At 55.1% G+C, this 24,052-nt stretch overlaps 4 protein-coding genes across 4 annotated transcripts in view; 1 reads left to right on the top strand and 3 right to left on the bottom strand.

Annotated features, from left to right (window-relative positions):
- RASIP1 (Ras interacting protein 1) overlaps positions 1-8,188 on the bottom strand; it is a 13,899-nt gene extending 5,711 nt beyond the window's left edge. Inside the window, 5 exon segments of the mRNA XM_023736163.1 lie at position 1; positions 4-334; positions 3,425-3,780; positions 6,648-7,336; positions 8,052-8,188. The exon segment at position 1 is cut by the window's left edge and continues 310 nt beyond it. Coding sequence (XP_023591931.1) covers position 1; positions 4-334; positions 3,425-3,780; positions 6,648-7,336; positions 8,052-8,188 — 1,514 coding nt within the window.
- A 450-nt stretch (positions 8,189-8,638) lies between these two features.
- Positions 8,639-12,910, bottom strand: IZUMO1 (izumo sperm-oocyte fusion 1). The gene is made up of 9 exons (XM_004381832.2): positions 12,676-12,910; positions 11,859-11,933; positions 11,138-11,224; positions 10,740-10,760; positions 10,302-10,382; positions 10,030-10,130; positions 9,619-9,772; positions 9,188-9,356; positions 8,639-8,914 (listed from the first exon to the last, which is right to left on the bottom strand). Exons 1-9 carry the CDS (start codon positions 12,908-12,910, stop codon positions 8,875-8,877), a joined length of 963 nt encoding a protein of 320 aa, XP_004381889.2. The 3' UTR covers positions 8,639-8,874.
- A 3,662-nt stretch (positions 12,911-16,572) lies between these two features.
- On the bottom strand, positions 16,573-17,685 carry FUT1 (fucosyltransferase 1 (H blood group)). Its single transcript, XM_004381831.1, has one exon. The coding sequence runs from the start codon at positions 17,683-17,685 to the stop codon at positions 16,573-16,575; it is 1,113 nt and encodes a 370-aa protein (XP_004381888.1).
- A 3,008-nt stretch (positions 17,686-20,693) lies between these two features.
- Positions 20,694-22,259, top strand: FGF21 (fibroblast growth factor 21). The gene is made up of 3 exons (XM_004381830.1): positions 20,694-20,928; positions 21,232-21,335; positions 21,969-22,259. The coding sequence occupies exons 1-3, from the start codon at positions 20,694-20,696 to the stop codon at positions 22,257-22,259; spliced, it is 630 nt and encodes a 209-aa protein (XP_004381887.1).
- Positions 22,260-24,052: the final 1,793 nt, after the last annotated feature.

Below are 24,052 nucleotides of genomic sequence, written 5' to 3'. Positions count from 1 at the left end.
CGGGCAGCCAGGGCGGCCGCGCTGGCCCCGAGCTCCCAGCGCGGGGATCCTTGTACATGAACAGGAAGTGCTCGCCCAGCCCTAGCAGGTCACCTGGGTGCAGCTCGGCCTCCCGCAGGAGGAGGCATCCGTTGTGCGTGACCGGGGCGCCCCGGGATGGGCGCAGCAAGGCCGGTGGCTCAGGGCCCGCGCGCACAGTGCAGTGACGAGGCAAGATGTCCGGGGCGGTAAGGAAGGTGTCCACATATGGCGCCGGGGACCCGCCGCGGGCCGATGAGTTACCACCCCGGCCAAACACGTGCTGCTCTCGTGTCATCACGTACACCACGAAGTCCTGAAAAGAGAGCGAAGATGCACTTAGGACACCCCTCCGCGAGGAATAGCCTCCTCCAAAGAGATCCCTTTTCCACAATTGACTCTCCCAGCCCCCATGTCCTATACATAAACAGTTCTAGGGAGATCTTCTTGGATCCCAGTGGACTCTCCAGTCATCCCCACCTCCCATGAGAGGACTCTTTGAAGGCACTCGCTTTCCATAGTGGACTACCCATTACACCCATCCCAAAGACTGGATACGTACATGGAGACCTCTTTTCTGACATGGATTCTACTATTTCCCCCCCTCAAAAAGTGGATGCTTCCAAAGAGATCTCCTTCCTAAAATGGACTCTTCTATCTTCTCACTACTTTTGTACTCTTCAAACACAACCCCTTTCCACCGTGGACACTCCCATGACATCCAGCCCAAAAAATGGGTGCTTCCAATGACACCCCCACTCCTAAAATGGATTCTCTCATCACCACCGCTTCAAAGAATAGACCTTTCCAAGGAGACCTTCTTTCTCCAATGAAGTTCCCCATTACCCTACCCCATGATGGGTTTGCTTCTAAAAAGATGCTTTTCCTACAATGGACTTACCCACTATCCAACCCCCATGACAGAGTCTTCCAAAGGCATTTCTCCTTCCAATAATGGTCTCTGTCAATATTCCCAGTGCAAGGAATGGATACCCTTAAGGAGATGACCCCCGGCATTGAACAAAGGCTTCTTCCATTATTTCCACTCCAATTCATGGAGATCCCCTTTCTACAATCGACTCTAATTTTTTCCCACCACATAATGAACTCACATTCAAAGACACATATTCCTACCATGGACTCAACTATTACCCGTACTGCCAAGATAGAGGCTTCCAAAGATACTCCCCCCTTCCATCAGTGGATGTTGTCAATACTCCCATCCTGAGAATGGACATCTCAAAGAAGATTGCCTTCATATAGTGGGCTCTCCTAGTAGCCCTACCTTACAGACATTTTCAGAGACTTTCTTACAGTGGAGTGTCCCATTTCACCCATCAAATGAAGACATGCATTCCAGAAGTCCCCTTCATAAACATGGACTCACCATCCCCGTTACACCTTCTCCTTACTTATTGACTATCTCCTTATCTGACATTTACAATAGTAAAAAATCTACTATCTTGACCGTTAATGACGTACATCTGGCAGCAATCCTTTCATGACCAGTAGGACATACAGTGCCTACCTACATTTTATGCCTCTCTGGTCCAGAGGGACATATGTGTCCCACATAATATTTTTGTGATCTGATGTGGTCATCCTCCACTTTCACATAGCACCAATTTTCGCATAACAACCTGGCCTTTGGAACCTAGCCATGCTGATAAGTGAGTGGGTATATATAAAAATGGAAGTCTGACACCCTTGCTAAAAAGGACCCTTCTGTTCTCCATCCATGTCTGAGAGAATAGCCATCCTGATAAACAAGAATCTCCTTCCTACATTGAATTCTTCCATTACCCCCACTCCATGAATGGATATTTCCAAAAAGACCCCGTTCTACAATGGATTCACTCATCTACTCCTCTAGAAAAACGGATGCTTCCAATCTGACCACCTACTTAAAGTAAAATCTCCTGTTTTTCATCTTTTGGAAGGAATGGAATTATCCAAAGTACGCAAGCCCTCTTTCTACAATGGGCTTTCCTGTTTCTTAGCCCAGGGAAGGATGCTTCCACAGCACCTACAGTGAACTCTCACATTACAGGTCCAAAGAAATTCCTTCTATGATAGATTCATCTATTATTCCTGCCCCCAAGGAATGGACACTTCAATTGAAAATCTCCTCACAAAGGAATTTCTCATTAACTCCACCCCAAGGAATGGGTGTTGCCAATGTTTCCCCCTCTTCCCACAATAGGCTCTCCTATACTCCCACCTGGTGGAATGGATCCTTCCAATTTGATCACCTTCCCTAAATAAACCCTCCTGTTCTTCAACTCACAGCAACGGGTTTGGTTTGTTTGTTTGGTTGGGTTGTTTTTGTTGTTGTTGTTCTTCAACCGGAAACCTTGGTGGCATTGTGGTTAAGTGCTATGGGTTACTAATCGAAAGGTTGGCCGTTGAAATCCACCAGGCTCTCCTTGGAAACTCTATGCGGCAATTCTACTCTGTCCTATAGGGTCGGTATGAGTTGGAGTCCACTTGACCGCAATGAGTTTGGTTTTGGTTTTTGTTCTTCAACCTTGCCTGGAGGGATGAGCTCTTACAATATATGCAAACCCCTTTCCACAATGAGATCTCCCTACCGCCTTGCCCCAAAGAGGAATGAATTCTTTCAAGCTCTTCCCTGAATAGAGCCTTATGCTCTGTCCCATCTACAGAAACAAGCCACCTAACCTAATTAGATCTCTCTCTGAGTAAAAACAGAACTATGCAACAAGCTCCACCACCTTCTAGGATGGACATTCCTATTGGTCTCAGCTGTCTCCGCTGAGCTTGGCTGTTCAATTGTTACCCAAAGGGGAACAATACCAGAGGATGATTCCTCCATTTGTCAACAATAAATGAATGGTTCCAATAATACATTACTTTTCTATTAATAAAATAATTTCCCATTGACGCCCCTAACCGCCAATGCCTGGAAGATGTACTCTCCCATTATTCTCCCTTAAGAAATGGACCCTTACAAAGAGCTCTCCTTTGTACGATGGACCTTCTAATCTCCCTTGACGGAGACAATGCTTTCCCCAACTTTGAATGAAATGAACCGTTACCTATTTGTCCCTCCAGCAGAATTTATCATCTACCCTCCACCCCTTCTCGTCTCACAATGGTACCACCCACTCTAGAGCCTTGGTGGGACCTTGCCTCCAAACATACTCGTGACCTAAGGAATTCTGGGAGTTGTAGTTTTGTTGCCCTTCAAGGGACGGTCAAAGGTCAGCGGTCCACATCTACTTGGCTCTGCTTGGAAACCGTTTGCGGCAGTTCTACTCTGTCCTATAGGGTTGCTGTGAGTCGGAATCGACTCGACGGTAACTGGTTTGGTTTTTTGGTTTAATGGACAGGAGGGGCATAGGGATTTCAGGTAGGGGAGACAGGTAGGGGAGGCGGCCCTTGCCTGGGCGTCCTGGTAGCCCTGGAGCAGCAGGAAGTAGGGGCGGTTGCTGGGAGCCTGAATGAGGCACTGGGTCAGCTGGTCGAAGTCGCCAGGGTCCACAGATCCAATTTGGGCATCGGCTGCCCCTGGGGCCATGCTAAGTGCCTGCTGCCTACGCTCCTGCTGCCGTCGCCGGCGACCTTGCAAACTGAGCTCCGACACGCTGCGCCGCAGGGACAGGTTTTCCGAGCGCTCCTTGCCCCCGGGCCCAGCCGGGGGACCTGATCCTGAACCTGGGCCTGGACTGGCCAGCGCCGCCCCGCCTGACGCTGCCCGCGAACGGTTCTTCTGTGGCCGCCACGAGGCGGCACCCGTGCCTGTGGAGAGAGATGGAGAGCAGTGAGGCTGAGACTGGAAAGAGACAGAGAGGGAAAAACAGATGAGAGATGGAGATTATAGAGAGACATAGAATTGGCCACACAGAGGTGAGACTGCTGCCCACATTTAGGCTTTAGCATATGCTGTTCCCTATACCTGGAACATACCTCTTACCTGACACCTACCCATCTAGCAGTTTTCAGCCCAGAAATTCATTTATTCTTTCAACAAATATTTATTGAGCACCTACTATGTCCAGGCACTGTTCTAGGCACTGGGGATTCCACAGGGAACACAGAAGACCCTCCCCTCAGAGAACCACCTCCTCCTGAACACCTTCCCTGACATTCCGAGTTGAGGCAGGTGACTGCATCCCTGAGCACTCTGGGCTCTGGTTGTCTGGCGCCAGCACCCAGCACAGGCCCTGGCACATAACAGGTGCCTAGTGGAATTTAGATGAACAAATGAACTGATGTGGTTCTCATCAGGCTGTATGTTCTGGGACGCCAGGGACCTCACCTCTCAATGTCCCCACAGTATTCCCAGGGCCTTAAATAATGTGTAAACAGTTCTGGTGGTGCAATGGTTAAGCACTCCACTGCTAACCAAAAGATTGGTGGTTTGAACCCACCAAGCAGCTCCTCAGGAGAAAGACCTGATGATCTGCTTCTGTAAAGATTGCAGCCTAGAAAACCCCATGGGGCAGTTCTACTCTGTCACATGGGGTCGCTATTAGTGGAAATCGACTCAACAGCACCTAACAACAACAACAACGAAATAATGTGTGGCCCACAGTACATGTTCAATGAATGCCTTTTGGAATTGCACCTACTATATTTATTATGCACCTACTATATTTAATGAGCCCTGGTTGCACAGTGGTTAGCTTGGCTGCTAACCAAAAGGTCAACGGTTCAAACCCACCAGCAGCTCTGCAGGAGAAAGATGTGGCTGCCTGTTTCTGTGAAGATTTCCAGCCTTGGAAACTATATGGGGGCAGTTCTACCCTGTCCTATAGAGTCACTATGAGTTGGAATTGACTTGACTACCATGGCTTTAAAACCAAAAAACCAAACCTATTTCCGTCGAGTTGATTCTGACTCATAGCAACCCTATAGGACAGAGTAGAACTGCCTCGTAGGGTTTCCAAGGAGCAGCTGGTGATTTCGAACTGCTGACCTTTTTGTTTGCAGCCGATCTCTTTAACCACTACGCCACCAGAGCTCCACAATGAGTTTGGTGTATTATGTGCCAAGCCCTGTGCCAAGCCCTTTATATGATATCTCTCTGACTCTTCACCTAGGATTTTGCTGAGATTAACTGGCAATGGACAGATTAGAATGCAAGCCTGAGTTCAAAGCCCATGAGTTTAACCACTATACCATTCTAGCTCCTAAAGAGAGACTCGGAAACAAAAAAGACATGAGTAGATTCCTTGAATATCCCCTGGCTCTAAGTCCTCCACGTCTCACCCCTGCCAGGCTCCAAACAACCGGTTCCTACTGAGTCGATTTTGACTCATGGTGACCCCACGTGTTACAGAGTCGAACTGTTCCGTTGGGTTTTCTTGACTGTAATCTTTATGAAGTAGATCACCAGATCTTTCGTCCGTGGCGCTGCTGGGTAGGTTCGAACCATCGACCTTCCGTAGCCCAGTGCAAACCAGGACCTAGGTTCCATCCTGTCCCTGCCATTTCCCCATTGGCACCACCTTCTGTTCCAGGCCCCGCCTTCTCAGAGACCAGGCCCCCATGCAGCACAACCTCCTGGAGCTCTGTAAATACCTCTGGCGCGTTTCTTTCCCGCGCTTCTTTCTAGCCCCGCCCCCCGGCCGCCCCCCCCACCACACACACTTTGAGGCCAACCCAGTTTAAGGCACCTGCTGCAAGGCCCGCCACCTTTGAGGCTCCGCCCATTCATAGGCCCTTCAGGCCACAACTCAGCAGCCTCCTTTCTCCTTCTCCAAGCCCCACCCCCACTTCTAGGCGCCACCCACATGGGCCCTACCCATCGTGAATCACCTCCACTTGCCTCAGGGACCCACGCCCCCAGTTCCCACACATCCACTCTGCCCAGTAACTCCGGCTCCATGCTACTCCGTTCCGCAGGCTCCGCCCCAGCACGACAGGCCTTGCCCAGAGGCTCTGCATACGCCCCAAAGGACATCTCCATGCCGACTCCTCCAGCTTCTAGTTCCCGCCAACACACAGGAAGAACCCCACGACATCCTATAGACTTCTCCCATCCCACAGGCCCCACCCCACTCCTAGGCCCCACGAAAACACTTCCCAGAATCTACTTCCACTCTATCTGAAATACCTTCAAAATCCCTGCTCCCGTTCAGGAGACCTTCAGGGACCTCCCCCGCTCCACCAACAACCAGGCCACGCCCTACCAGGTACCCAAGCCCTGCCTTGTCCTGTAAATCCCACTCAACCAATAAGCTCCACTCAATCAACAGGCCTGCTTCTCTGGCCCCGCCCATCTTGCAGACCCCGAGCCCTGCCCCAATCACAGGTCCCTCCCGTAGACACAGTCCCCAGCCCGTGGTCCTGTCCCACAGGCCGCTGGCCCTGCCCTTCTCACCCAGCCCCCAGAGCACGCCCCGCCTTGTCTCGTAGGCCCCGCCCCAGCCCTCCGTCCCTTGCCACAGCCCACCCCCAAGTCCCAGCCCATCCCCACCCTTTGGCCCCGCCCCTCTCTCCCCGCCCCCAGATTACGCCCTGCCTTTTCCTGCAAGTCCCGCCTCCAAGTCCCAGCTCCTCCTATCCCACCGGCCCCGTCCCTCTGGCCTCTCGGGCCCCGCCCCCAGACCCGACCCGCCAGTCCAGCAGGCCCCGACCCCGGGGCAGCTGCGCTCGCTCACCATCGCTGTCCGCCGCCCCGAAGGCCTCCTGCTCCAGGCGACGCGCCTCCTCGCGGCCGCGCAGCTCGAAGCGCCGCGCCCAGCCGGGCCGCGCCCGCCACAGCTCCTGCACCAGCAGCGGGCGCTCCGCGTCGCCCAGCACGCGCAGGTGCTCCGCCCTCCACTCGCCTCCGTCGCCGCCGCCGCCCGTCGATGGCCTGCCGAGCGCGTCGCAGAGCGCGAAGGCGTCCACGCCGCTGCTCTCGCCGGGGCCGCCGCTGGGGCTGCTAGCCAGCCCGTAGCGCTCCAGCGCCTCCGCTACCAGCTCGCGCGCCGTCGAGCGCGCCGTGGCCAGCACGCTCTTGTAGTTGGCGCCCGACGCCAGACCGGCGCCGAAGATCTTGAGGACCCCCGGGGGCGCCGTGGCGCGGGCAGTCAACGCAGGCTCGGGGGCCACGCCCGCTGACAGCTCGGGCAGCTTCTTCTCGCTGGCCCAGCGCTGCGCTGCCCCCGGAGTCCCCGGGCCGCCCGGGCCGCCGGACCCCGTGGTCCCGGTCGCTGAGCCCCGGAACAGCTGGGAGATGCGCTTGGCGCGGCTACCAGAGGCTCCCCCAGCCGCCTTGACCGCGCCCACTCGGCGCAGCTCCACGTGCGGTAGCGGCGGGGGCAAGGGCTCGCTGCTGCGGCTCCCCGTGTCGGAAGACGAAGACCTGGGAGCCCGCCGGGGAACAGAGACACGGGAGAGAGACCCCAGAAAGACGGACAGAGATGGGGGTGGTGGACAGGGATGGAAGGGGGGTGGGTGAAGACCCAGAGAGAGGGGGCCGGAGGCCCAAAGGGGGCGACAGAGACCCAGAGAGAGGGGAAACAGAGACCCACGGGGGAACAGAGACTCAGAGAGGGGAGAACAGAGACCCAGACAGAGAGGGACAGAGACCCGTGGGGGGGGGGGAGACAGAGAACCAGAGAGAGGCGACAGAGACCCGGGGTGGGGGGTGTGCAAGGCCCAGAGAGAGACAGACAGGCACAGGGAGAGAAGAGAACAGGAACAGACAGAGGAAGCAGAGACCAGGTTGGACGGAGAGGGAGGATGGACAGAGATGGTAGGCAAAGAGGGAAAGAAAGAGAAAATAAATAAAGGTAAGCCCCACAAAAGGAAATTCCAAGAGGTGGGCAGGCAGGGGAGGAAGGAGGGTAAATCAAGCCTCTGCTCCCCGTGTTCCCACCCTGAACCCATCAGGCCTACCCCCATCTCCAGGCCCAGCACTTCCCCACGCAGCCTACGGTCGCTGTATCCAGCTCTGGTTCCTCCCTGCCCGTCAGTTGTCAGTTCGCTTGCCCAACAGGAACCAGAGCTGACCCTTCAGGGGTCCCTGGCGTTACCCAAGGTGGCAGGGCAGGAGTCCCGAAACAGTGGGCACTCACTTGACAGAGGCAGCGCTGGGCCAGCGCCGCCCCAGCTTGGCCAGCTGCTTCCTGGGGGAATTGATCCACAGGCCCACTGGGAGATGGAGCTTCCCGAAGCGGGGGCTTCCGCCCTCCTTCCGCTCACCAGATAGCATGGCCCTAGGGAAGGTAGGTAAGACTCCATTTCCTGAGGCCCTGAGTGGTGGAGATGGGGTAGAAAGGGGTCTGGACTGAGTCAGAGGGAGGAGAAGGGGGCTGGGGGACTGGACTCCCGGGTCCTGAGAGGGGAGGGGGATGGGGACCAACTCCTGAGTTTGAAGGAGGAGACCCAGGACTCCCGGGTCCCTGGCTCTTACCGATTCGGGTCCTGGCAGCACCCGGGGGCCCTGGCTCCGTTGGCCTGGGTGGTTCCCAATCCCACTGCTCTGGTTCAGCCTTTGCCTCTGCCCCAGCTCCCAGCACTGGGTGGGGGACAGGAAAAGGCAAGAGGAAACCCGGCAGGAAGAGCGGGGAGGGGGCGTCCTGTGAGGGGACCAGGCCTGGGGGAGGAGATCTGGGTAGGGCTGGCCCTGCCCCATCAAGGATTCTAGAACGACATCGCAGCCAGTTGCCCCCCTCTAGGACCTAGGCGTCCTGGTCCCCAGCCCTTCCTCCCTCAGACAGGATACCATCCTCAGACCTCTCGTCTTTGGGAACCAAAACTTAGGAGTAGTCCGGAGGAGTGAGTCAGACACTTGGACAACAAAATAAATCTTTATTGTTTCTTTGAGACTGTGGACTTTTGATTTGGAACCTGGGGGTGCTGCGCAGCCCCCCTGCCAAAGCGGAACGGGGAGGGCTTTTAGGATTCCGGATCCTTCCGAGGTCGAAGGAAAAATATCCTGGGATATTATGCAATTAGTGGAACCAGGTTAGATCCTGAGTGAGGGGCACCTCTCTCAACCCCCCCCCCATACGACTTTATTCTAGCAATCACTCAAGGGTCTCCATCCCAAGCACCCCGCCTTCTAAGAAAGCCCCCACCCTGTTATCTAAGCCCCACCCCAACTGAAGTCTTGCTCTCAGTTCTCAGTGCCGCCAAAGCCCCTCCTGCGCCAGGTGGCGGGAAGCCCCACCCCTCAATCAAGCCCCGCCTCTTTCAGCAGGCGGCTCACACGGTCGCAATGCCGGCTGTCACCACGGCAACGCCCGAGATCAGCAGCCATATGAGATGGCGTTTCAGCATCTTGTCAGTATTCGGCGCCTGATGCAGGACTGTGGTTATCACACCCGGAGCAGTGATGGTCAGTGGCATTGTTTCCTCCTGGATTGTTTTGGGCAAAACTGACAGAGAAGACGAGAAGAGCAGTCCGGGGAGGGCGTGAAGGCCCCACTCTGGAAAAGGCAACACCCCCAACGCCTCCCCAGCCCCAAGGCCCTCCAGGAGATAGTCACGCCTCCAACTACCGGAAGCCTCATCACTCGCAGAGGGAAATCTTGCCCAAGTGGCCAGAGGACACTCCCCTGCCAGAAGTCCCTCCCCGGAAGTTGACCCTAACACTCAGGGTCCTGAATCCTGCGCTTTTCTCAACCAAACAGCACTGACCTTTGACGTGAAAATGGATGATTGTGGCTGGGCTGTTGTTCACAGTGCCCAGCTCGCAGCGGTAGGTGCCTGCATCTTCTGGACCCACCATGGGCTTGGCCAGAATGGGATCTTTCCCCTTGGACACCAAGGTCTCAGTCTTGTTCTCCCAAACCTAGACCCAAGCTTAAGGAGTCACAGAGGCTTGGGAGATTCAGGAGTTGGGGGAGTACAGGGGTGAGAGATCACGGGGCCTCAGTGGGGGAGAAGGGCGTCCACGGTGTCACTGGTCAAGGGTATGGGGCCAAGCGGGTCAGTGGAGGCCCTGGTCATGGTCATGGGTTGTCATAGGTGCAGGGCAGTGGATGTAAGGGCTCACACAGGACGGATGGATTTGTAGTTCAAGGGTTATAGGAGTCGAGGGGCCCCCACCCTGTAAAAGCTGTAATCAGTGAGGCCTTGAGAGGCGCGATGCCAGTTGAGTTCACAGTCCAGGATCATGTCTTGCATTTGCTGGACCTCGACTTGGCGCTCTGGGGATGGGGAGTTACTGTAGGACACTCCCCTTCCCAGTTCTTCACCTTCCCTGACCCCCTTACACTTGGTCTTGGCACCTCCTTATCTGTCTCCAGTCTAGGCACTCTCTGAACTGGCTCCACCCCTCTTGCTCCAATCCCCCCTCCTTCTAGGTCCGGCTCTCTCACCCCCACAATCCTTGGACTTCCGGCAAGCGTGAACCTCCTTCTCGCAGTTATTACACCAGATCAGAGTCTGTAACATCAAACCTGAACAAGCAGGGTCAAAAACTGCATTTGCCCTCTTTAGAGGCAGGGGCTAAAAGCATAAGGTGGAGCCTAGGGACGGGTGGGGCCATGTGTCCAATCCCTGGGAGGCCAGACCGAGGGGCAGGACTAGGAAGCAGCCTAGTAGGGAGTGAGATGGAATGAGGTGCAATAAAAAGTGAAAAGAGAATGTGACCTGCTCCCCAAGAAGACCAAGGTGAAGGAAGGATACTAGAGACCCAGGAAACTCAGATACAGAGTGAAAAAAACACTGGGACCCTAAAAATGGGAGGGGGAAAATTTTGGTATTCATGGGGCAGGGATGGGGTTCGGGGACTACCTTCCACAATCCGAACTCACCACATTTATTGGGACAATAAACTGCCACAGAAAGGAAAAAAAAAAAAGAATCAGATGTCTATATTAAAAGGGATGGTAGTAGGGGTAGAGGAAGGAGCTGGGGGCTTGGACTGTTGAGTTTGAGGGAAGAAGGGCCTGTGTGCCTGGACTCCTGAGTCTGAGGGAGGAGGGGGCTGGGGGCCCAGACTCCTGCGCCTGAAGGAGGAGGGGGCTGGGGGACTGGACTCCTAGGTCTGAGGAAGGAGGGGGCTGGGGCTGGGACTCCAGGTTTGAGGGAGGAGGGGCTGGGGGATGGGACTCCTGGGTCTCAGGGAGCAGGGGGCTGAGGGGCTGGACTCCTGGCTCTGAGGGAGGAGATGATTAAGGGGCTGGGGATGGGAACTCCCATCTTTTCTCACATTCGTTTAGGAACTGAGCAGAGTAGTTGGCAAAGCTCTCCTTTTGCTGGTGCAACATCCAAAATAGCTCCTTCACGAAGAGTTCGCCTGGGAAGAAGCAAGAAGCAGAGTGGCCCCCCTCCCCCACCCCCTCTTGCTCCCCTGTGAGGTGTGTGAAGTTTGCGTCTGTCTTCAGAACATGACATTCTACTCTCTGGCGTTCTTAGGGAAGGGAACTGAAATATAATGCCAAGGAGTCCTAGTGGCACAACAGTAAAGTGCTCAGCAGCTAATCCGAAGGTTGGTGATTGGAACCCACCCAGCGGCTCCTCGGGAGAAAGACCTATCAATCTGCTTCAGTAGGATTACAGCCTAGAAAACCCTATGGGGCAGTTCCACCATTACGTGGGGTCACTGTGAGTCAGAACCCACTTGATGGCACCTAACAACAACAATATAAGGCCAGCCACTATGCCAAGCAATACACAGGTATTCATCCATTTCATCTTCCCAGCAACTGAGTGATGAAGGCACTGTTACTATGGTCTCAATTGTAGAGATGAGGAAGGTGTGAAGTTCCTCGAGCAAGGCCACACAGCTAGAAAGTGGCAAAGTTGGGATCTGAGCCTAGACAGTCTAGCTCCATCCAGATCCCAGGATCTGATCACCGTATGAGGCATCACCAACCACCACTTTCCTGAGTGATTCCCGAATCCAACCCTCCCACATCCTCAACGTCTACCTTTTACTTCAGTGTCCGTGATGCGTTTCAGATCCATCAGAAAACTCCAAGATGCCTTTTGCAGGGTGGGCTCATCTGTGGTGGGAGATACGCATTGAAAAAACCATTGCCATTGAGTCAATTCTGACTAATAGCATACCCATGTGACAGCAGAACTGCCCCATAGGGTTTCCTAGGTTGTAATCAATCTTTACGGGAGCAGACTTTTCTCTCATGGAGCGGCTGGTGAGTTTAAACTGCCAACCTTTGGGTTAGCAGCCCAGCGGTTAATCACTGCGCCACCCAGGGCTCCTTGAGGAGGGAGATAAAATCCCAGATTCTAGCTTCACTGCCTCTTTGGCTCGCCTAGTCTTAGAAACTACAATACCCATGGGGCTGCTGGGCAGTGATAGGCCAGGTGAAGGGATTCGCCCCGCCCCCCCCATGTCTTCTGGGAGTTGTAGTTTCATTACATAAAATTGCAAGGTAAGGGGTAGCGAACACAGTGTTTGCTAGACTAGGGAAACGCTGGTGGTGTAGTGGTTAAGTGTTACAGCTGCTAACCAAAAGGTCAGCAGTTCAAATCCACCAGGTGTTCCTTAGAAACCTTAGGGGGCAAGTCTACCCTGCCCTGTAGGGTCACTATGAGTTGGAATCGACTTGATGGCAAGGAGTTTTTTTGGGGGGGTGAATCTCAGAACCTGCATTCCAGGTTTCTCTCTTCGCAGAACACAAGGAGACCCTTCCCTCAGCTCTTTCCCCCACTGGACCCAGCAGTCCTGCCCCCAGCCCCTTCCTTCCCCAAGGCCCAGGAGTCCGTGCTCTTCCCTGCCCTCACCAACGGCCCCCATATAGGTTTCGTCATCCTTCGGCAGTTCCTTGAAATCCCGCACTGCGTCCTTCACCCTTTCCATCAGGCTTTTGTGAGCCTCGGGTGGTAGGTGGTCAGGCAGGTAATCTGTCTCCAAACTCTTCAGCCCCTCCGCTATCGAGGGTTCACAGATGATACAGCCAGGGACAGGAAGCAGGCAACCGGCCAGGGCCACCACCAGTAGGGGGAGCTGTGGTCCCATTGTGGCCAGAGCACGTGATCCACGGAGACCCACCCCCCACACTCCCTCTCGCCCCAAGGAGGGTTCTCTCACCGAAAACCGAAGAGGCAAACGCTAAATGGAAAAAGGCCAAAACTCATTTTAGGAGACCCCATTGTGCCCCTTATCCATGGTTCCCCAAACTGCGGAACAGAGGAATATAATTAAATTGCCAATCCAGCGGCCCCAAAATACAGGGTCCTTATTGACTCCCAAATGAGAGACCTATTAAACAATAAGTACTCACCAGTCCTCAAACTGAAGACGCTGAACCCCCATCCCATGCAGACTTCCCCAATATCCACACCATGAGACCTCCAACTCCCCAAATGGATGTCATCCTGAGCTCCCAACCTTAAGTTGATCGACAGTGTCGTGCTTGCTGTCACGTGCGGTAGAACCGACTAGATTCATGGCGACCCCATGTGACAGAGCAGAACTGCCCATACGATTTTCCTGGCTGTAATCTAGATGACCAGGCTTTTCTGCCGTGAAGCTGCTAGGTGGGTTCAAACCACCAATCTTCTGGTCAGCAGCCAAGCACTTAACCGTTAGCGCCACCAGGGCTCCTTGGATCAACACCGAGAGCCTCCCAAACCCCCAAAACCTGTTGCACCTCCAGCTGAAAACTCAGTGTCCAAGCCAAATAAACCATCCAATACAGAGCCACCCAGGGTGTTATCGAATTCAAAACTCCCTCAGATCAAATGCACCACAAGTCCCCCAAACCTGGGAACCCTACAAACTTAAGCAAGACTCCAAACGATCCTTCAAACCCGGGGGCCCTTGTCCATCCTTCTCCAAGACTAAGGGACCGCCAACTTGCAGGGGCACCCTTATTCTTAGGAAGTGAAGAACCCCAATGCACCCTCAAAAGCCGCTCCCAGACCTTGGGTTCCTGTTACGCCCGCCAATACTAGGGTTCGCCGAAGAGCCGAGTCCAGGTTCTGGGGACTTTTAGAGAAGAATCCCGGGCCACGTCCTTCTATTATTTTCCCACGACTAAAATGAAGGATTTTGTTGGGGGGCGAGGGTGAGGTTGGGTGCGTGGTATCGAGGGCTTTTCACTGGGGTCTGAGTCACGGGTCTCGCTTCTCTACAAGGAGCTCCCGAAGCCTCCAGTTTAATTTCCCACGTGAGGCCCGGGAATTCCCAAGATATTCCTGGAGCTTTTCTTGGCTCCGCCCAGAAGCACAACTCTGAACCTGATTGGACCACAACAAAGGTGGGCCCCGCCTATCGCGCCATGACGTCACAGAGGCTACAGGGTTTTGAAACAAGAACTTTCCCTCATCTAACGGATGGCGCGGGGCGGGGGAATGGCGTGTTGGTTAAATGCTACGGCTACTAACCAAAAGGTAGGCAGTTGGAATCCACTAGGCGCTCCTTGGAAACTCAGTGGGGCTCTTCTACCCTGTCCCATAGGGTTGGTATGAGTTACAATCGACTCGCCGGCAACGGGTTTTTAACGAAGGAAACCCCCTACTTGCTCCGATTTCCCAGGACTCAGGCTTCCGGCTACGTGCCCTCTTTAAAACTTTGCGTAGAAGAAAATGCAGGCAGTGGCTGTTTCTAGCCCTAGGACTACAACTCCCAGAAGGCCCTGGGGTCACTTTCTCCAAGCAGCAACCACAGCCAACCTCATAACATTATGGGAAATGTAGTTCAAGAATTATACTCAGCTTGCTCCTCACCTTCCCTCCCTAGTCTATGGGGCTGGATGCCAAGGTCCCAGACAGAAGCGTTGTATGAGATGCAATACCAAGGATCCTGGAGAAAGGAACTGGGGTCTCAGACCTCTGGGTTCTGGAAAGTGTCCTTACCTTTCTGCTTCATTGAAACAGGCCACCAGAAAAACAGCGACAACTAGCAAGTCACATAAGTCTAGCAGCAGAGGCTGCCAGATCTGATCAGGAACAACACCCCAAGACATTGTGGGTAACAACTTCCCCGGAAGCTCCCCACCTTCATCCTCTCTCTGTCTCTCTCACATGCACACACATACACATATCACACACCTCGAAGAAAGCTGCAGAGACTGAGGTCGGTGATCTGGGCTTTTAATTCATATCTCTTCGCTCCCACCTGTGGCAGCCAAGTTGGGAATGGTCCCCCAAAACTCCCTGAGAAGATAGAGAAGGGGCTTGGATCTTTGGATGAGTGAATGGGGAATGCGAGCAGAGGCTGACTGAAATAAAGGTATAGTCCTTCACTCTCCAAAATGCAGCAAGGTCCTCCAGAAATCTGAGTCCAGAATCCCGTCCTCCTTGACCGGACCCCGTGCTTCTGCCTGTTTTGGGGCTGGGCGCCACATCAGCACGCATACCTTTGGATCTTTTCATCCCGAACTTGCCCAGAGTTAAATTTAATAGTTCTGTGAATTCACACCAGCAGACAATAATTGGCAAGGGGACAGTACTTGTGGCTTTTTGCAAGTCCAGAAGGTATGTTTATGCTCCACTGACTCCCAGAAAACAGATTCTAGTACCCCTAGCAACCCAAATGCAGAGAAGAAAACCCCCTTAATTGTGAGAGGCAAACAACTCGGAGGCAAGATCTGCCACTTATTTAAATAAAATAATGTCCCTGGACCTCCGGAAAGGCCTGCTCTTGAAGCTGCACCATTTAAGCAACCATTTTCATGCCCCACCCAAACCTACTCCTCCCCAATGTCCATCTGCTAAAAAAAAAAAAAAAAACCTTTGTGGCTTTCTCAGGGCTGAAGTGTTAGACAGAGTCCTGCCCTGCTCACAAGCTGCCCCACATTTTCCAGAGCCTGTGAGCAGAACAATATGCTGGCCAGCTAAAAACTGAAAATCCAAACCCATTGCCATCAATTTCAACTCATAATGACCCTATAGGACACAGTAAAACTGCCCCATAGGGTTTCCAAGTCTGTAATTTTTATAGACGCAGACTGCCACATCTTTGTCCTGCAGAGCCGACCTTTCAGTTAACTGCTGAGTGCTTAACCACTGCACCACCAGGGCTCCTGCTGGCCAGCTAGAGAGTTTATCATCCAACTCTCAATCTTTCTGGCAGCGATGGCATGTTAACCTTCTGGTTGTACTTTCATTAAATTCTTCCTTGAAGTTATGTGGAATTCCAGAACTCATTCTTTCTGGAAAGGCCCTGCAGGGCTCTTCACAGGCGTCAGACCTCTAGAGCACATCTTCTCTAGAAGCATCCCAGAAACAAGGAGGGAAAAGGTGTTGCGTGCTTGCTCTAGAACAGTCACTGAAGGACTGAATTCGGTCAGTTCTCCTAGGACTCGGGTAGAGCACTACCTTTTCTAGAAAACACCCAGATGGTCAACAGTAGAGGGTACCCTGCTTCCTGGGAGATAGCCTTCTAGAAGTACTCTGGATACGGGCTGGGAAGAGCAGGTGGGCACTATGGCTTCTAGAACTGCCATGAGCTTCTCCAGAGATTGCTTGCCATCAGGAAAAAATGTTCTTCCAGCTCTAGAATGTTCCAGCGGCTCCAGAAAGCCACTGCCCTGCCACAGTCTCAAAGCGTGGCTAACTAGAATCACTCTGGAAATGGGCAGGGGAAGGTGTGGTACCCACCTGCTCCAGAAGCACCACATACTTCTCCAGAAGCTGCCAGTTCTCAGGAGACGCATAAGGTCAGCTCTGGTTTAATCAAAGTATTCCAAAAAATCTCCCTGCCTCCTTCTGGAGGGGAGACAGGTCTGCGGCAATGCCCACCCACTCAGGCAGGAAGGCAGCCTCTGGCTTAAAGATCTTCAGGAAGTTGGAATCCGGCAGGGTGAAGTTGGCCAGGTAGACAGCGTCTCCTCCAGCCAGGTAGGCAGCCCAGAAGCCAAAGGTGCCAATGGTCATGATGGTGTGGTTGCACTGTGTGAGCAGCGCAAAGTCCCTCCCTGGCGAGCCCTCCTGCCCATTGCCAGCAAAGATCACATCCCCTCGGGAGGTGTCAATGTTCTTCTGGCACCACTCCATGCCGTTGCTGGTGACCACAAAGATGGGGGCCTCGTACCGTGCCCGGAACCAGTCCATGGCCTGCTGGAGATAAGCACGGTCACCTACCACGCCCTTCCAGTAGTGAGGCATGATCCGCAGATAGTCCCCACGACGCACATGGACCCCCACAAAGGTGCGCGGAGGGTTCTCGGTGTGGCCCAGGCGGAGTGGCCTCAGTATGTTCTGGGCCTCCTCCCGAAGGTGCTCGTGGAGTGTGAACTCGCTGTGGATCTGTTCGCGGATGTGGTGGAAGAAAGTCCAGGAGTTAGGGAAGCCAAAGAGCTTCAAGTGGGCGTCCTTCAAGTGGGCGTACTCCTCTGACATCCAGTCGTGGAGCTTCAGCTTTCGCCAAGGCGTATGGCTATCCACTTCTGGCGCCAGCATGGGCAGAGTGATGCGGAACACGGGGGCCAGGGCAGCGTGCATGGCGGGCAGGATGAAGGCCTGGCGGCCATTGAGCTGAGCCAGGGCAAGCAGGGTGGCATACTGCCCCATCTGGTTACCGAGCCGGCCATTTGAATAGATGGTCCAGGTTCCGGAGAGGGAAGCAGGGCGCTGGGGACAGGAACAGCAGGTGTTGGTGGTCACTGGCGTGCCCGAGAGGCAGAAGATGGCCACAGGGGACGTCCCCAGGCAGCGGTGTGGACACAGGATAGACAGATCTAGGCCGCTTGGAAAGAGGTCTTGGATGAGGAGGAACAAGAAGATTGCTGAGAGAACACAAACTGCTAGGAAGGCCAGACAGAGGTGACGATGCTTGGGGGGCCACATGGCTGCAGGGGAGGAAAAGCGAATTAGCAGATAGAAGGTCAGAGTCGGAGCAGGAGCGGCAGGGAGGAGGGGGCTGGGGGGTGGGATTCCTGGTCTGAGGGAGCAGGAGCTGGGACTGGGAATCTTGCGGGATAGGAATGGAAGGACGGTGAAAATTGCGATTTCCAAAACAGCAGAGGTGCACGATTCTGCGCCTTTTCCTACCTCTCGGAGTCTCACTTTTCCTACTCGTAAGGCTCCCTGAAGTTAGATCGTTCCACCAGCCCCCTATCCCAGGTGTACCTGTGTGAGTGGCAGAGTCCAACAGCGGGATGAAAGGAAAGCAAGGTCTGGAGGTGCAGGACCGCGTTAGAAATTCGGCTGGCGGAGGAATCGAAGATGAGGTCGAAGAACTCTTGGGGTCTCCGGTTCAGGGTTGGGAGTGCGCGCTCCGGAGTAGGGCCGGATTCCTGGCTTGGAGACTCCCGCAGCGCGCACTCACCTGAGCTCCTAGCATTCGCAAACCCAGCCCACATCCGGACACCTCCGGAATCAGGGACGCCAGGTCCCCAGGCCCAGCAGCCCTACCCTCCACCCGGCCTCCCCCGACTGGCTGCTAGGGCGCGGGGAAGGGAAGAGGAGGAGGGGGCGCACGCCTCAGGTTCCAGCCTCCGCCCCCCAGGCAGGCCAGGTACTACCGAGATGAGAGCGCCCCACCCGGCCGCTCCGGGTTAGGGTGGCAGCGCCCGCCCCCTCTAGTCTCGGGGTCTAGGAGCTCGTAGCCCCAGCCCTTTCCTCCCACGCCCTTGGCCGGTCGGAAGTCTCTGGCCGGGCAGCTTACCTGGCCGCCAGGTACCCGCATCATTCCGTAGCCTCAGAGAGCTGGAGCCCAACTGCAATTCCAGATCTGGGCTTTCCGGCCCGTTGCCGCTCCTCCTCTGGTGCCTGGGCTTCCCATTCGCCCACATTACCTGGATTCGCCCAGCCCAGCCACGCTCCAGTCGCTGTGGCAGGGCCCAGACACTTGGGTCCACCCTGCCGCGTCCTCGCGGGGGAAGTGACAACATGTTTGCCGAGCTGCTCCTGGGGCAGATGGAAAGCCTGTTCCAGGCTCCCAGGAACCCAGGTGTCAGAGCCTCAAGCTTCCATGTGGCCTGGTGCCCAGAGGGGCCGCTAATCCGTCATCCCCGGCGGTCCACACACGTAAATCTAAAGTCCCAACCCCTGCCCTTCCTTCTTGGGATTTTAGAGTGCAGCGCCGAACTGCTACATTCTAGACCGACCAACCCTGAGGGACCCTATTTCTCAGAAGTGCGAGTGGAAATGTGCTTTCCCCTGCCTCCCACAGAGGTCCCGGCAGCTGGAGCCCTGAACAAAGGCCTCTCCACTTCCTCTCCTGCCAACCCGGGGCTGCTTCCATTGTCAACAGCCCTCCCTTAGCCCCCTCAACCTTCTCTCCCACCCCCATCCACCCTCGTATGGCCAGTCTGACCATTGTCATTCCAGATGATGCAAAATGGACAAGAGTCTGACTTGACTTGCCAAAGATTTGACCCAGGAGTCTAGGCCCCCAGACCCCTCCTCTCTCAAACCCAGGAGTCCAGACCCCGAAAAGACCTGGCCCCAAGCCACCTCTCCCCCAGATCCAGGAGTCTGGATCCCAGCCCCCTCCACCCTAGGACCCTAGAGTCTGGGCTCCTGCTCCCTCAGACCCAGTAATCCAGCCCCCAGCTCCCTCCTCCCTTGGACCCACAATTCCGGTTCCCAGCCCCCTCCTTCACTACCCAGGACTCCCAGCCTCCAGCCTCCTCCTCCCTCAGACCCAGGAACCAGGCGGGGGTGGTGGTGGTGGTGGTGGTGGTGGCCCAACTCTCACCTTTCTCAGACCTAGGAGTCTGGGGCCCCCAGCCCCCTCCTCCCTCAGATCCAGGAGTCTGAGTCCTCAACCCATCCCCACTCAGACTGTGAAGTCCAGACCCTGCACCACTGGGGGCCTCCAGGAAACTGGCCAACCCCACTCCCCCTCCAGCTCCAGGGTATAACTTCCCCTCCTGGGTCTGACTCAGCTACCAACTCTGAGTCAGACTCTGGCCAGCCTCTCCCTTCCCAGGCTATTTTGGGAGCACCTGTATGGGGGCCTGAGCAGCCTCTCTGGTGAAAGAAACACAAGGATTGCATCAGGGGAGGAGGAGGAGGCTGGACATTTATGTGTCTCCATGTCTGGACAGGGGTTGGGGAGGGGCAGCTTGGCACCAGCCCAGTGAGAGGTTGAAAGGCCAGACACCGGTGGCCCTTCTGAGAACTCTTCTTTCATGTGGCAGTTTCTTTTTTCAGAAGATCAAAGAACCTCATCATCAGATCCCTCCCGCCCTAACCTCAGAAATCTAGACATTCAGATGGAATGGAGCAATTCCAGTTGTAGAACAAAATCTGCCTCAGCCCACCAGGGAGAGGGTTTTATAACATCCCAGCCCCCTCCTCGAGACCCTGGAATCTGGGCCCCAGCCCCTCCTGCCTCAAGATCCAGGAATCCAGGCCCCCAGCCCCCTCCTCCCTCTGACCCAGGAGTCCTGACCCCAGCCTTAAATCCCCCAGACCCAGGAATCTTATCCCCCAGCCCCCTTTCACCCCAGGTCACAGTAATCAGGTTCCCTTTCCTCCTCTTTCCCCAGACCCAGGAGTCCGGGCCCCCAGCTGGAAGGACCCCCAGATTGCATCATGCATTCAGGCTGACTTGGCCACGGTGGAATCCTGGCTCCTGCCAAGTGGGTCAAATATCATGGGTCAGGTGTGTGGAGGGTGATTGGGTGGGTCTGTCTGGGTATAAATTCTGGGGCTTCTGCATCCATCTCAAAACACTGGTGTCCTGTCAGCTGGGAGTCCATGAGCAAGAGAACCCAGACATTCAAGGTACCCAAGCAGCAATCCTTGAATCTGCCCTCCCAGACCACCAGACTCTGGAACCCAGTCTAGACCATTCGGCTCCTCAAATCTCAACCCCAGATATCGCCGAAGGGCGTGAGCTATTGATGGACTGGGCCAAGTTTGGGTTCGAGCACCTGGGACTGTGGGTCCCTGTGATGGCTGTCCTTCTGCTGGGAGCCTGCCAAGGACACCCCATCCCTGACTCCAGCCCCCTCCTCCAATTTGGGGGCCAGGTCCGGCAACGTTACCTCTACACAGATGACGCCCAGGAGACCGAGGCCCACCTGGAGATCAGAGCAGATGGCACAGTGGTGGGGGCCGTCCACCAGAGCCCCGAGAGTGAGTTCAAGGCAGGGCCTGGTCCTAGGGTGGGGGCTGGGACGGAATCCAGGGTCCTAGGAGGAAGGAGCTGGGGACCCTGATTCCTGGGTCTGAGGGAGGAGGGGGCTGGGGACCTGAACTCCTGGGTCTGAGGGAAAAGGGGGCTGGAGGCTTGTACTCCAGGGTCTGAAGAAGGAGGGAGCTGGGGGCCTGGATTCCAGGGTCTGAGGAAGGAGAGGATTGGGTTTTGGGACTCTTGGGTCTAAGGGAGGAGGGGGCTGGGAAAGCGCCTCTGAGCCCCTGACCACTTTCTCTGATCAGGTCTCTTGGAGCTGAAAGCTTTGAAGCCCGGCATAATTCAGATCTTGGGGGTCAAGACATCCCGGTTCCTGTGCCAGGGGCCTGATGGGGTACTGTATGGATCGGTGAGTTTCAGAGCCCCCTCCTCCCACAAACCGCCATCACACTTTGGGATGATATGTCTGGCGCTTCCGCCTGGCCCAGGCTGGGCTCTCCGCTCTCTGCCTACTCCAACCTCGCTGGTACCCCTGGAGGTGGGAACTGTTGTGATCAGTGTTTGCAAGATGAGGACACTGAGGCTCAGGCAGGCACCCCAGTGGCTTCAACCCATGAGACAGGTGAATGGCCCAGTGGCCTGAGAAGCCAAGTCTTGTGACTCTGTGACCCATGCTCCTGACTCCACGGGCTCCTGTGTGCCTGGCTTATGCCTGGTGCAGGGACAGTCAGGAGTCCCATGGCCTGTGGGGTGACCCTGTGAACTTGGGTGGTGGCCAGACCCCCTGCCTGGCCTCGTGGAGCCCTGACTGGAACCTGGGCTGGAACATTCTTCTCTGTGAAGTGGGGAGAGGGATATGGGCCTTGCAGGACTGCTCTGGGGTAAAAGAGGAATCTGTTTTTGTTTCTGAGAGGAAGGGGCTGGGTTTGGGGACTCCTGGGTCTGAGGGAGGAGGGGGCTGGGGGCCAGGACTCCTGGGTCTCCCAGAAGGAGGATAACAAGGAATCACGTTGTCTCTAATCCCTGTTCTTTGTCCCCCCAGCTCCATTTCGACCCAGCCACCTGCAGCTTCCAGGAGCTACTTCTTGAAGACGGATACAACGTTTACTGGTCTGAAGCCCATGGCCTCCCACTCCGCCTACCCTCCCACAACTCCCCATCCAGGGACCCGGCATCCCGGGTACCAGCCCGCTTCCTGCCACTGCCTGGCTTGCTCCCAGTGCTCCCAGAGCCTCCAGGGGTCCTGGCGCCTGAGCCCCCTGATGTGGACTCCTCAGACCCGCTGAGCATGGTGGGCCCTTTGCAGGGCCGAAGCCCCAGCTATGTCTCCTGAAGCCACACATGGATTATTACTGGGTCTCCTTTTTATTTATTGGGTTATTTATGTTATTTATTTTTTCATTTTTCTTACGTGAAATAATAAAGAGTTGGAGAGAGGAAGATCAGAGTGAGCTCATGTCTGAATGTCTGAAGGAAGACGTGAGCCCTGGTTCCTGAAGGCCCCCCCATTGCTGTGAGGCTGTGGGAAGGTCCTGGCCTCCCCTGGGGCTGTTTTCTGCTCTGCTCTAGTGTCCACAGGGACTCTGGCCTCTTCACATCCTTTGATGGGACAGGCTTCACGATCCCCCACCTTGTTAGCATCGTGGAACTATATTTCTCAGGTTACCAAAATAACAGGATTTTTATGTGCGTGACACTGCAGAGCCACACCTCATGGGGGGTATAGTTTTCCGGGTTCATTTAGCACTAGGAATGGGGAGACAGCTTGGTCCTCAGAGCTGGGGCAAGGACGCTTGGGTCCTGGGAGTGGAGTTGGCACCACTTTTAGGTCCTGAGTGACCAGAAAGCTGGACATCTGGACACTTGGGTCCCAGGAGAAGAGCAAAATGGGAATCTAGACACCCTGGTCTAAGGGAGGAGGGGGCCTGGACTCCTGGGACTGAGGGAGGAGGGGATTGAGGGCCAGGAGGCTTGAGTCTGAGGGAGGAGGGCGCTGAGACTCCTGGGTTTGAGGGGCTGGGGGCCAGACTCCTGGGTCTGAAGGAGGAGGAGCTGGGGGCCCAAATTATTCTATCCAGGTGCTTATAGACTTTGGAGTGAAATGACTATTATGCAATCCTGCCAAGCCAATAGCCCGTTCTTCCTTTCCTTCCACACCTGCTTTCCCATGTTGTTTTTCATTTACTGGTTGGGAAGGACGTGAGGAAAGGGATTTGACTTACACTGGCTGTGTCCCAGGTGTCTGATTACCGCGGCCTCCTGGGAGTTGTAGTCTCAAGCACTTTATTTAACCCCAAGTTTCAAGAGAGAGGAATTTTGGTTCAAAGGATGAAACTGGGTCCCTGAGGATCGTGGTATTCAGTGCCCAGAAGAAATGAAAGCCTGGAATCTTCTGGAAAGTTCCTGATGGAACTTGCCTGGCTCAATGAAGGGGAGGAACATTCTCACTGGAAACAGAATCCTAGAGGCCCCCAAACTTAAGGGGAAGGAAGGGTTCAGGTCCTGGGATGACTAACGTGAGATGTGAGTTGTCATCAGAAGAGTCCACCAACCTCCGTCAAGGAAAGGAAACACACCCTGGTGAAGTGAGGGTAGGAGGAAGCAGTGGGCTTCACCCAGACCACTTTCTACCACCACACTCACGTCAGGGCTGGGAATCTTGGAGAACGTAGATCCAGAAAAGAAGAAAGAGGGACTGGAAGGGGGTGTGTGTGACAGAGACCCAGAGAGAGGGGGACAGAAACCCAGAGACAGAGAGGGACAGACACCCAGAGAGAGAGAGAGGGACAGAGACCCACAGAGAGAGGAGGACAGGGACCCAGAGAGAGGGGGACAGAGACCCAGAGAGAAGGTGGGACAAAGACCTGGGTTGAGGGAACAGAGATCCAACAGTGTGTGTGGGGGGGGGGGTACAGATAGGGAGACTGCAAAAGGTGTTCAGATGGGCACATTTCACTGTAGCTGAGGACCTTGAACCCCCAATTTTTTTGTGTCTCCTTTGTCTGTAGAATCAGCCCCCTTTCCCTGGTCTGAGCAGGGTCATGCTCCCTCCGAAGACTCTAGGAGAGGATCCTTCGTTCCAGCTTCTGGTGGCTGCAGGCATTCCTGGGCTTGTGGCAGCATCTC

Source organism: Trichechus manatus, unplaced genomic scaffold (assembly GCF_000243295.1).
Source record: "Trichechus manatus latirostris isolate Lorelei unplaced genomic scaffold, TriManLat1.0 scaffold00087, whole genome shotgun sequence".
NCBI lineage: Eukaryota > Metazoa > Chordata > Mammalia > Sirenia > Trichechidae > Trichechus > Trichechus manatus.
This window is presented reverse-complemented; position numbering and strand designations above follow the sequence as displayed.

Coding starts and splice junctions, on each gene's coding strand:
- IZUMO1 (XM_004381832.2), bottom strand. CDS start 12,910: ATGGGACCACAGCTCCCCCTACTGGTGGTGGCCCTGGCCGGTTGCCTG. Junction 9,773..10,029: donor CTGATTACAGCTTTTACAGG/GTGGGGGCCCCT, acceptor GCTTGGGTCTAG/GTTTGGGAGAACAAGACTGA. Junction 8,915..9,187: donor ACAGCCGGCATTGCGACCGT/GTGAGCCGCCTG, acceptor ATAATATCCCAG/GATATTTTTCCTTCGACCTC.
- FUT1 (XM_004381831.1), bottom strand. CDS start 17,685: ATGTGGCCCCCCAAGCATCGTCACCTCTGTCTGGCCTTCCTAGCAGTT.
- FGF21 (XM_004381830.1), top strand. CDS start 20,694: ATGGACTGGGCCAAGTTTGGGTTCGAGCACCTGGGACTGTGGGTCCCT. Junction 20,929..21,231: donor CGTCCACCAGAGCCCCGAGA/GTGAGTTCAAGG, acceptor TTCTCTGATCAG/GTCTCTTGGAGCTGAAAGCT. Junction 21,336..21,968: donor ATGGGGTACTGTATGGATCG/GTGAGTTTCAGA, acceptor TTGTCCCCCCAG/CTCCATTTCGACCCAGCCAC.